This window comes from Plutella xylostella, chromosome 6 (genome assembly GCF_932276165.1).
Source record: "Plutella xylostella chromosome 6, ilPluXylo3.1, whole genome shotgun sequence".
In the NCBI taxonomy this organism is placed as follows: domain Eukaryota; kingdom Metazoa; phylum Arthropoda; class Insecta; order Lepidoptera; family Plutellidae; genus Plutella; species Plutella xylostella.
This window is the reverse complement of record NC_063986.1, coordinates 11,937,333-11,949,527: the sequence shown is the minus strand read 5'-3', so window position 1 is coordinate 11,949,527 and position 12,195 is coordinate 11,937,333. Positions and strand designations below refer to the sequence as shown.

Genomic DNA, 12,195 nt, shown 5'->3' with positions numbered 1-12,195 from the left:
TACGAATATGCACGGATGCCGTTCGGTCTGGTTAATGCACCGGCCATATTTCAGCACATGATAAATAAGGCACTCGGAAAAGACCGATACGACCTAGCCATTCCTTACATGGACGACTTGTTATCACCGGCATCATCTGTTGATGAAGGCATGCTAAAGCTACGGAAGATTTTATCATCACTACTTAGTGCAGGTTTAACCCTCAACATAACTAAATGCTACTTCTTTAAGAAAAACTTAGATTATCTGGGGTATGAGGTATCTGCAGATGGACTCCGCCCTGGAAGTAAGAAAATAGAAGCTGTTGCATCGTTTCCGAAGCCTACTAATGTTCACCAGGTTAGACAGTTTGTTGGCCTAGCCAGTTTCTTTCGTAGGTTCATTCCTGGCTTTGCTACTATAGCCAAGCCTCTCACGGTCTTAACTAGATCTGATGTGACGTGGCGATGGGACCAGGAACAAGACTCAGCTTTCCAAACATTGAAAGAGAAGTTGGTTGAAAGACCTGTCTTGGCACTATATAACCCCAAGTACTTGACGGAGGTTCACTGTGACGCTTCTAAGCTAGGAGTAGGCGGGATACTGTTACAACGACCGGATGAAAAATCACCATTAAAAGTAGTTGCATATTACAGCAAGCAAACTGCCAAAGAAGAAGAGTATCTACACTCTTATGAGTTAGAGACTCTTGCTGTAGTTTTATCATTACGGAAGTTCCGGACCTACCTAATAGGGATACCTTTTAAAGTCTACACTGACTGCAACGCCCTGAGGACAACCCTTACTAAAAGAGATTTAGTGCCTCGTATTGCGAGATGGTGGCTCCATTTACAAGAATACGATTTTAGCGTGGAATACAGGTCTGGAGACAACATGCGTCACGTCGATGCCTTAAGCAGAAATCCCGTCCCTAATACTAGCAATGAAGATCAAATAGACACACGGGAATTTGAAGTCATGAGCATATCCACAACGGAATGGTTACAGACCGTTCAAATGACAGATATGAGACTGAAATTTATTAAATCTATTCTAGATAGTGGCAGAAAAGATATACAAGATATCATAGATAATTATGTTATTAAAGACAACAAAATTTATAGAAGGATAGGTGAAAATCTAAAATGGGTAGTTCCTGATGGCGCCAGATGGCGGGTATGCCAAATTTGTCACGATGAAGCAGGCCATTTCTCAATAGATAAGACATTGGATAAAATGAAGCAGGATTACTGGTTTCCTAGGATGAGTAGGTTTGTGCGCAAGTATGTGGCGGCCTGTCTCAACTGTGCTTTTAACAAAACCTCAACCAGTAAAGCCAGTGGTTACCTACACCCTATCCCAAAAGGAGATGTTCCATTCCACACGCTCCATATGGACCATTTGGGACCCTTTGTCCAAAGTAAAAATGGTAATACATACATACTTGGCATCATAGACGGTTTCAGCAAATTCATATTTATAAAACCAGTGAAAAATGTCAAAAGCAAAACCACCATCAAAATTCTTGAGGATCTCTTTAGTGTCATAGGAAGTCCAAAAGTAATAATCTCAGACAGAGGAACTAGTTTCACTTCTACAACGTTTAAGAAATATATACAGACAATCGGAACAAAACATGTATTGAATGCAGTGGCCACGCCACGCGCAAATGGTCAAATCGAGAGATATAACAGGACCATATTGGAATCTCTAGCGGCATCAAACCATGGCATGGACGAGCGTGAATGGGACAGTCACGTTCAAAAAGTACAGTGGAGCCTTAATAATACTCTTAACAAGAGCACAGGTATGTCGCCATCAGATGTTGTCTTTGGAAGGAGAACCACCAATCCGAGCGAAGGCCCTATTTTGAATGCTATTCAAGATATTACCGATTCGACATGCAACGTCGACATATCTACACAAGGTCTAGAAACAGCAAGGGATGAAATCCGTGACAAGGCTGTAGATAGTATAACTAATAATCAGATGGCTATGAAAACATATTACGACAACCACAGGGCTCCGACAAAGATATTTCAATTAGGTGATCTGGTTATGATCCCCAATCACCACCTTCCAGCAACCGGCAAAAGTAAAAAGTTACTTCCGAAGTTTAGAGGACCTTTTAAAATAAGTGCTGTTCTCAAAAATGACCGCTACGAGATCTCTAGCATCGAAGGTCACACTAAACGGAAATATAAAAGTATTTACTCTGCAGACGCTTTAAAAAAGTGGATTACTTTTAACACCCCTGATGACAATGTACTCGAAAATGATCCCAGCAGCTCGGACAGCTCGAGCTAAAATTTAATAATAATAGATGTGATATACCAACTAACCTCCTAAACATTATATTCCTTGCATCCTTTACATGCGCCTTTATTGTAAATCGTATTTTATGTATTATTATAATTATGTCCCCACCACCTTCCTATAACTAGATGACCCAGGCGAGCAAACACAATGGATCCGCTGATGGAGTACCTACTACTGTTTGATGGCCTATGAAAGGAATAAAAAGGTGTGTGGCTTCTTGTTATTCAATATTTTAGTACTTTATTGATAATGAAATATGCTGCATTTACCTGCGGTGCTCATTTATCAAATCTTTATGAAAGAAATATGCTGCTTATATGCGGTGATCAAATTAAACTGTATCTAATAAATAATAATAAAAGTGAAAAATGCCGTTCAGCTGCGGTGATCACTGTATATAACTTGTAAGATATGCCGATATATTGCATTCATGCAATATATTGTTCATTATCTAATGTTTAAAAGAGATATGCTGCTTACATGCAGTGATCAAATTATTTTGTACCTGAATAAAAGTGAAATATGCCGTTAGCTGCGGTGATCGCTGAGGACCTTACAACTTGTGAGACATACCGATAATTATGTTGCGGTGATCACAGAATGATAACTATGTAATATCCACTTTATACATACTTGGTAAATTGATAAATCGTAAAAATATATATAATAAAAAAAAAACTTATTAAAAAAAAGGACTAAAATTATATTAAATATGCATCTACTCCTATCAAACACCTAATAGTCATACTTAAATAATAAATAAAAAAATACTCTTTGCTTACAGGAATCCCACAACCAGCAGCAGACAGTGGCAGTACACTCCAGAAGAACGTGATATATGTACAAGTGTCGGTGGAAATCTAGCCTGTAGTGTCACTGATATTATTTACCTACTAAAAAAAAAATCACAATGATATTAATTTTGTATAAGTAGTTGATTAGTGCCTATGAGTAGATCAAATTATCAAATCAAATGTAAATATTCAAATTTGTAAGGGATAGGTATTTAATTTATGCACTCTGTTATGTAATTATTTGATTTAAACAATAACTTGCATTATAATGATGATTATGATTTAAATTTAGTTTGTATGGGGTCATACAGTTGCACATTCGAATGGCCGAACCGGAATAGGGTCATTCCGAATACAGGACGGCCGTCTGTTAGCAATATCAATAATAAATTGTTATTTATCTTAATTTCAGGAGGATATTTTATGTTGTTTTATTACTTTATTAGTATTTTATAAATTATTATTTATTTAATGTTATCTGAATCATTTTAATATCGGCAATTGTAAAAGTTAGGTGTAGCAACACTAATTTTGAATTGGCGGCCATTCGTGGTACTGTGTCGGCACGACAAGGTGATACTTACAAAAATTGTATGTGTTTTGAAGAAATAAAACATAATCAGTGTGAAGAGTGTTTATTATTCGTATAAAGTTAATATTCTCTTAGAAATATACAAAAATTACAATCCAGACGCTACATTCAAAACAATGAAGGAAAAAGTGCCATGACGTTCGAGAAGATCACTCATTACGGATACCACTAGCCGACTTAAATCGGCATCCTACATAGGCCAAGTGAAAACAGAACGTCCTAACTCCAACTTCTTCTTCTTCTTCTTCAAGTGCCTCTCCACTACTGGAGGTTGGCGGTCTGCTCCAACTTATAGGACGCCAATGTGTAGTCGACTACATGTAGTCTAGTCTAATCGCCGCTTAATACGTCTATCAGCTGATCACCGGCCCACAGCGCAGCGACTTAGCTATCGGGATATTGCGATGAGTCAGATCTCAACGGTTCACGCCAGACCGCTCAATGATGTCGAAACCAGAAGCCTTATTAACGGGGATGATGGGTTTACTCCCGTAGTTCGTAAAAAACGTACGAAACAAAGGAACATGCGCGGTTCTTTGGAGCAATGTGCGCGGCTACAAGTGGCGGAACCGAGAAGTTCTATATATATTTCTCGTCTACAAAAACACATACTAAGTAGCGATATAGAAGCCCATATAAAAGATCTCGGGGAGGAAGCCATATGTGTAGAACAACTTAAGCAGCGTACCGAGACTTCTTTTAACTCCTTCAAAGTGGTTATACCGACTGCTAAATTGAATGTCTTCTTAGATAAGAACTTCTGGCCTTTACACTTGGTGTACAGAAAGTACGTCGAAAGTAATGCCTACCGCGCCACCAGTAAACCGTAATGGATGTACGAACTAAGATCGAAATCGTTACGTTTAACTGCAAGAACATAAAGCGATCAGTCCATCATGTTCGAGAGCTGTGCCGCGCCGCGGACATCGTGCTGCTGCAGGAGACATGGCTGCTGCAGCATGACCTCGGGTTCACTGACCTGATTGATCCTGACTTCAGTACCTTCGCGAAGTCTTCAGTGGACACCTCAGCAGGAATACTCCGTGGTCGGCCGTACGGTGGCTTAGCGATCATGTGGCGTAAGTCTAAGTGTGCTAATGTGCGTGTGATAGATTGTGTGAGTGACCGATTGGCGGCCATTCAAATTGAGTTTGATGGCCGGCAATATCTAGTGTTAAATGTCTACATGCCGTGTGACAAAGATGAAAATGTGCCAGAGTTCACCGATACACTGTCGAACATGAGTGCCGTGGTGGAGGAGTGTGACGCCGAGGCGGTCTACATGATGGGAGACTACAACGCCCACCCTGGCACCCGCTTCAGTGAGGAGCTCCTGGCATTCTGTCGTGAGCAATTGTGGAATTGCACTGACATCGACATGCTCGGGGCAGACTCGGGCACGTTCACCTTCATCAGCGAGGCCAATGGCGCCCGGCGCTGGCTGGACCACTGCGTGACCAGCTGCGCCGCGCGGGCCACGGTGCGCCGCGTGCGCGTCCACCACGACGTCACCACCTCGGACCATTTCCCAATGTTTGTACAGTGTAATATAGGTACAGGTTGTAATAAAGTGTATAAAAATAAGTCTAAAATATCTCATGGCATCAGATGGGGTACCCGAGATCAGGATCAAATTGATAAATATGGGAAATATTGTAAAGATAAATTAAGTCAATTGTATAATGCAACTAGTCAAACATGTGATATTACTGCTAAGTGTATTGATAATTTGTATATTAATTTTATTGATATTTTACAGTCTGCTTCTATCCTTAGTTCTAATATAACCAAGGCTGGTGCACGAAAACGAAAATGCCAGGTAACCGGCTGGAACTACCACGTTCAACATCATCATGAGCGGGCTAGAATTTGTTTTAAGATGTGGATAAATTTTGGTAAACCCAATACGGGTAAAATTTATGATGAAATGCACGCTAGCCGGAAAATATTTAAGAGTAAATTACGCTGGTGCCAAAATAACGAAGAGATAATTAAAATGAACATACTAGCACTACAGAAACGAAACAAAGACTTTAATAAGTTTTGGAAGGGTACTAAAGCTCTAAGCTACAAACGAGGGTTGCCAGTATCTGTAGAGAATGAAAGTAATGAAGCGGCCATTGCGGACATTTTCGCAAACCATTTCAAAGTCGCTCCTCTCAGGGTACAGTGTGTGCCCGATGCGGGGGCAGCCCCGTCGCCCGCGCCGGCCGCGCCCGCCCCGCAGCCCCCAGCGGCCGGGCTGCGTGTGACGGCGGCGGGCGTGGCTCGCGCGGTGCGCTGCATGACCCGGGGAAAGTCCCCCGGGCATGACTCTCTCAGCATCGAGCATATTCTGTACGCTAGTGATGAGGTATATAAAATATTGGCTTTAATATTTAATTATTGCTTAGAGCTTCAGTACCTACCGGATCTTATGATGAGGACGGTGGTGGTTCCAGTCATCAAAAATAAAACAGGAGATCTCTCGAGTGTGTCAAACTATAGACCTATTTCCTTGGGTACCGTCGCTGGCAAGGTGCTTGAACGGCTTCTGCAGCCCGAGTTGATGAGGAATGTTAAGATCAGTGACGCGCAGTTTGGTTTTCGTCCCGGTCTCTCAACAGACTCTGCGATACTGAGTCTTAAGCACGCAGTCAATTACTACAAACATAGAGAAACTTCGGTCTATGCATGCTTTTTAGACCTAAGTCGTGCTTTTGACTTGGTAAACTATAACCTGCTCTGGTCGAAGATGTTAAAGTCTAAGGTTCCTTCTGACCTAGTGGGTCTGTTGAGACACTGGTATGAGAACCAAACTAACTCTGTACGATGGGGCGACGCACACTCTAGTGAATATAGACTAGAGTGTGGCGTTCGTCAGGGAGGGCTGACCTCTCCGGACCTCTTCAACCTTTATGTAAATGACCTGATCGAGGAGTTGAGGAGCACCGACATCGGGTGTCACGTAGGGGATGTATGCTTCAACAACTTGAGCTACGCAGATGATATGGTGCTCCTCAGCCCCTCGGTCGGCGGATTAAGAAAGCTCATTGCTGTGTGTGAGAGATTCGCTAATAGTAATGGTTTAAAATATAACGCCAAGAAATGTGAAGTAATGGTATTTAGAGTGGGGAGAGGTCCGGAGAGGATACCCCCGGTCTACATGTATGGCTCATCGATTCGGGTTGTAGATAAGTTCAGGTACTTGGGTCATGTGCTGACGGAGACCCTGAGTGACGACGCCGACATGGAGCGCGAGCGGCGGGCCCTGGCGGTGCGGTGCAACATGCTCGCACGCAGGTTTGCCAAGTGCTCTAAGGATGTAAAAATTGTGCTCTTCAAGGCCTTTTGTCAAACGTTTTATACCTGCCAACTATGGATTAATTACACAAGGAGAGCATACAGCACCCTTAGAGTACAATACAATGACGCACTACGCATATTGCTGAGACAACCGCGCTACTGCAGTGCGAAGGCCATGTTCGCCGACGCCGGGGTCCCCGACTACTTCGCCGTGCTGCGGCTCCGGGCGGCGTCGTTCTGGGACCGAGTCCGGAGCTCCAGCAATGAGCTGATAGCAGCTGTCGGCGACGATATTTATGGAAATGGGTTCATTAAGCACTGGCTTTTCATGCACCAGTCGGGGAATAAGAAGTAGGCGAATGCATTTAACATTTTTATAATTTTAATTGTAATTTGTCCATAGTTTTATTGCCCCTATACAGCACTTAATTATATTTTTATGTTTATTCAGTTTTAAATATTGTACTTTTATTGTATTTACATATGGGTTTATTTTGTGATTTTAATTTTAATTTTAATGTAACAAATGATGACCTGAAATAAATGATTATTATTATTATTAATAATACGTAGTGTTCTTTTCTCTATGGCAGCAGTCAGTCGGCGTCGCCCGCACCCTGCTATCTGACTATATAAGACATCTGACAGAACCCTTATTAGGTACATTCGTGATTCGAATAGTTTTTTGTTGTCGTTTTTTGTCGGCACTTTTTGTTTGTATCAGATGTCTTTCCCCATAAAATGAAATATACAACCCGCGCAAAGTTTCTAGACACCTGGCCCAAAAATCTACCCCACTTCCTCTTCCCCGCGCGATGTCCCGCTCTCGTCCTTTTGTAGCGTTAGCATAAGAATTATCAAATGTCTTTCCCCGTGAAATGAAATATATTGTAGATACCATTGGTTTATCAGTTATCACATAATTAATTAATTACATGCCTATCCTATATTTAATTTCTAAATAAACGACTTTATAATCATAAAAATGTTTATTAAAAATTAGACTAATAATAATTTAGACCGCCAAAAATTTAAAAATATCGTAGACATGACTATAAAAACTTCATTACTATAAAAAATACAAGATAAAATACTATAAACTTTGTAACGAACACTTGGACATGTGACGTAGATTAGCATTATGTTAATCAATCCGAAAAGTTCAATGTTTGAAGTTGCTATCCACCTCAGCTCGCGCGGCGCCGGTGGAAACGCTTGCATCTCCGTTGGCATGTTTCCTTAATAACTCTCGTGTCAACCGTTGGCTTTCTCTCTGCAGTTGTTGCATTTAGCAGCGGCGTTTCTTCTTCGGCTTGCACTTGTTGGGGCGCGGCTTGCAGCGGTGGCGCTTCGGCTTCTTGGCACAGCGGTTCTTGGAGCGGCGACGCTTCGGCTTGCACTTGGAGCGGCGTCGGCTCGAGCGACGCTTCTTGCAGCCGTCGCGCCCGCGATGCGACTGCAACAAGGAAATGTCACATGTAGAGATGAGCAGATAGGAAAGGTATAAGTGACCATAAAACATTCAAACTCTGGTAGATACGGAAGCTCTAGCTCATCATCATCAGCCAACAATCGACTGCGGCTCGTTCCCAAGTTATAATCGCCATCTCAGTCACTTCATGCGCGAAAAGTGACACATGCTCTACCGGATACGCATGTAAAATAGTTGCTATTTGGCCTGTCCTCTCCAGAGCCTCTAGTCCAGCTTCCCATAAGAAAAGTCATGAAAGAGGAGAACCAGGACCAAAAGACCACTCATAGATACATAATGACAGTCCAGAGAACTACGTAGGCCCAGAGGACCAATTCATAGATCTGTTATGGGTACCCAACATACCGATCGCCTCCGATGCGACTTGCCGCACTTGGGCTTCTTGGGGCGGCAGCCGCGGCCGCCGCCGTCGTCGCCGCCGCGCCGCCGGTCCGCCGGCGGCTCGTGCGAGTGGTGCGAGTGGTGCAGCGTGCGAGAGTGCGAGTGCTGCTCCGAGCGGCGACGCTCCACTGGAGCTCTGGAAGTATACGACATTTGAAGACATTGCTAATCTTTAGGATCCTGGATCATTTCCTACATGATGATGCATAAAATTTGCTAGCTCAGGGATGAATTATTGGTATCTGGGTTTTGCCACATGTTATATCAATATAAATATAGCCATGGCTTAATAATTGTTAGAGAGCCCGAAGACTGCAGAATTTTAGTCAGCCCATAGTTTGGTCGGGTCGGGTTGCTAGCGCGCACACTGTACCAGCTAAATAGTCAAGTTGGTAAGTTCATATTTTTCTTAGGTCGAAACGTCACCCATCACAAGCATCACAAAACCAGCCATATTTCCAGCACAAGAGCTAGCAAGTCAAGGGGTACACTACATAAATCCGAATTACTTTTTTACGAATATGAAAATTACGATTTTTAAAATTACGAATTTCATAGTTCCGAATAATTCACAATCCCGAATTTTAAGTTTCCGAATCCGAATAACGGAAATCACGAATAGTTAATAAACGAAATTTCAAACAACAGATTTATTAAAATGACGAAAGTCAATTTTTCGAATATTATTATTTCGATCTTTCAAAAGTACGATTTTTTATAATATCGAAATGTTATAATTACGAATCCCGAAGTTTTAATATTCCGAAAATACAAGTTCCCGAATGTAATGTATCTTAGTTAACAAGAAATAGTTATCTTTTAGGAAAAGTGTGTTTATTAACCGTATAATCCGTATAGATACAATTTAACAATATTGTTTAAGCTACTTATTACTTATGTGAAACGCTCCGCTCCGCTTCGCTGCGCTCCGCTTTGTTTTTCGATATCTATGTGCACCTAACACGCTCCTCCTCGCTTTGCTCGTCGTCGCACCTATCTTTAAGATTTGGTCCTAAGGTTTTTGGGTAAACACCATAAAAATCAGAGCAATTATTTTGCTCTATATTTGAAACGCTCCGCTCCGCTTTGTTTTTCGATATCTATGTGCACCTAACACGCTCCTCCTCGCTTTGCTCGTCGTCGCACCTATCTTTAGGTTTTGGTTCTAAGGTTTTTGAGACGTTCTTGTTTTTTTTTATCAAAATCACGAATTATCACATTTTCGATCGGGTTTTTAATTTTTCGTGATTATAATTAATCGGTATTTTATTTTTCGTATACTTAAGTAATCGTATTTTATCGTAATAACAAATCTTCGTGGTTATAATATTCGAAATTATAATTTACGTGATTTTTATAATTCGGTATTTTAAAAAATCGGTATTGCAATATTCCGTAAATTACACATTCGGTATTTTCAAATTCGGAAAAAAGTTTTTCGGAATATTTGGGTGTTCCCCAAGTCAAGGCATACGTACGGCTCCTCAGGCGAGGGTGGGCTCCTCTCGTCCTGCTCCTCGCCTCGCTTCTTGCTGGAGTACAGCGAGGGGCGCAGCGCGGGCTCCCGGCGCGCGCGCAGCGCCTTCTGACGCCTGCCGATGTGGAAGAGACAAGCACCATGACAGTAACAGCCCGTTCACGCTAGTCGTAAGTCCAATAGGACTAAGTTGAATGCTCTGGTCACCGTCAAATCGCGTTGAGACGCCAATATGAACAGCTCCATATAAAGTGTATGGTAAAAAGAGCATTCGAATTTTTGTCATATGCGACTTACGACTTGTGTGAACGGGCTGTAACACTCGCGCCTTATAATAATGTAAATAATGCAGTCTTATTGGCACGGGGAGTAGAGGTGTATTGCTGCCGTTTATTCAGGATGTTATCGTTTCCTATTGGCGTAAAAAAATAAGGAGAAGGCCTATTATACCCAAAAGTGGGCGATAGAAAGTTTGATGATGATGATAGTTTAACCTAAATGTATCCGCCAAAAGCGACTCTTGCTATCCCAATGTCATATGAGGAGGTTATTGGCTAAGAACGAATTCACAAATTAGTTCGCCACTCGCCTGTAGTGCGGACGGTGTATGATTTGCAACACTGAGTCACACTACTGGCGACGCGACGGGGCACGGGGCGCAATTAAGACGTGACAAAAAGTTTTGCATCGCGCTCACTCACATCGCGCTGCCTCAAGAGCGAGCGGGACGGAGAACTTTTGTCACGTCTTAAATGCGCCCCGTACTAGCTTTGATGTGAAGGTGGTCTATGAGGATGAGGATGCTCACTTGCGCTCGAGGTGCACCAGAGTGGTGTACTTGGCGCCGCACAGCGGGTCGCGGCTGCGCTTGCGCATGAACTGGATGATGTCGTCGTTCATTTGTTTCGCCTCCTGCGAGAGCTCCTTGCTGTTGGACGACATCACCACGAGCTGGGCCGTCGACTCCTGGAAATGGGCAGGCTATTAAGGGCTAGTGGGTAGGCTAAAATAAATATGCATAGTATATTCATTTGTACTTTTGAAAGAAATGCGTCCCAATGTGTCCCTTGAGCCGCAAAAAGTAGTCAAGATGTTGAAGCTGCTTGATGTATAGGCGTCACAAGCCTGGTTAAAGTCTTATGCACATAAGGACATCCGACTGCGGCGTCCAGTGGTAGAGCTCTGCATGACCTCATATGTTTGTATTACTCATCTACAACCCTCGGCATAAAACTAGAACTAAAATGTATGAACTTTCGGTCGGTGAAGATGCTGCGAAGTTAAAAAACTATCAATGATAAATATACGAGAGAAATAAACGTTACTTACCCGGTTCAACATGAGTCCACCAGCCCTGGTCACTCCTTACACAACGAAGAATAGTGAAAAATTATCGGTGAGGCCTATTTAATTTATTAGCGTCATGTTTACGATGTAACTTGAAATTTTATTTTACACCAAATAAATTAAAATATTTTTTATCAGAAGAAAACCATTTATGACATGTTGTGCTGTCGTTTTTTGTTCTAAAATAGAAGTGTTGTGTCAATCTAGAAGATATCTTTGAATATCTTTTTATGAACATTTTCAAAGAGTTTACTGCGTAAAAAAGGTTGCATAGTTGCATACTGAAAAACCCTGTTCACTCCAACTCAGAATAATGACGGCCTCGAATATATTGTTGGTGATATAGGTGCCTACTGCACAATACTGGATCAATGAATGGACACACCCTCCGGTATCGAAACCGATTTTTAAGCAACAGATACATACATTTTTCAGAACAGTATTACTGAACACTGTGGTTTAATGTATGACCTCTTGCTTCAGTGATAGAAATATATTTGTCTATCTGTTATATGTTTTGTACTGTAGA

At 42.0% G+C, this 12,195-nt stretch overlaps 1 protein-coding gene across 1 annotated transcript; it reads right to left on the bottom strand.

Annotated features, from left to right (window-relative positions):
* Positions 1-7,943: 7,943 nt before the first annotated feature.
* LOC119694230 (uncharacterized protein C2orf16) lies at positions 7,944-11,837 on the bottom strand. The gene is made up of 5 exons (XM_038120174.2): positions 11,649-11,837; positions 11,128-11,285; positions 10,321-10,434; positions 8,807-8,978; positions 7,944-8,425 (listed from the first exon to the last, which is right to left on the bottom strand). The coding sequence occupies exons 1-5, from the start codon at positions 11,658-11,660 to the stop codon at positions 8,258-8,260; spliced, it is 624 nt and encodes a 207-aa protein (XP_037976102.1). The 5' UTR covers positions 11,661-11,837; the 3' UTR covers positions 7,944-8,257.
* Between the last annotated feature and the right edge of the window lie 358 nt (positions 11,838-12,195).

Excerpts from the sequence above, each read along its gene's own strand:
- LOC119694230 (XM_038120174.2), bottom strand. Across the intron at positions 10,435-11,127 it reads CTGGTGCACCTCGAGCGCAA|GCGTCAGAAGGCGCTGCGCG; the intron begins GTGAGCATCCTC and ends CCACATCGGCAG. Across the intron at positions 8,979-10,320 it reads CCACCCTCGCCTGAGGAGCC|AGCTCCAGTGGAGCGTCGCC; the intron begins GTACGTATGCCT and ends GTATACTTCCAG.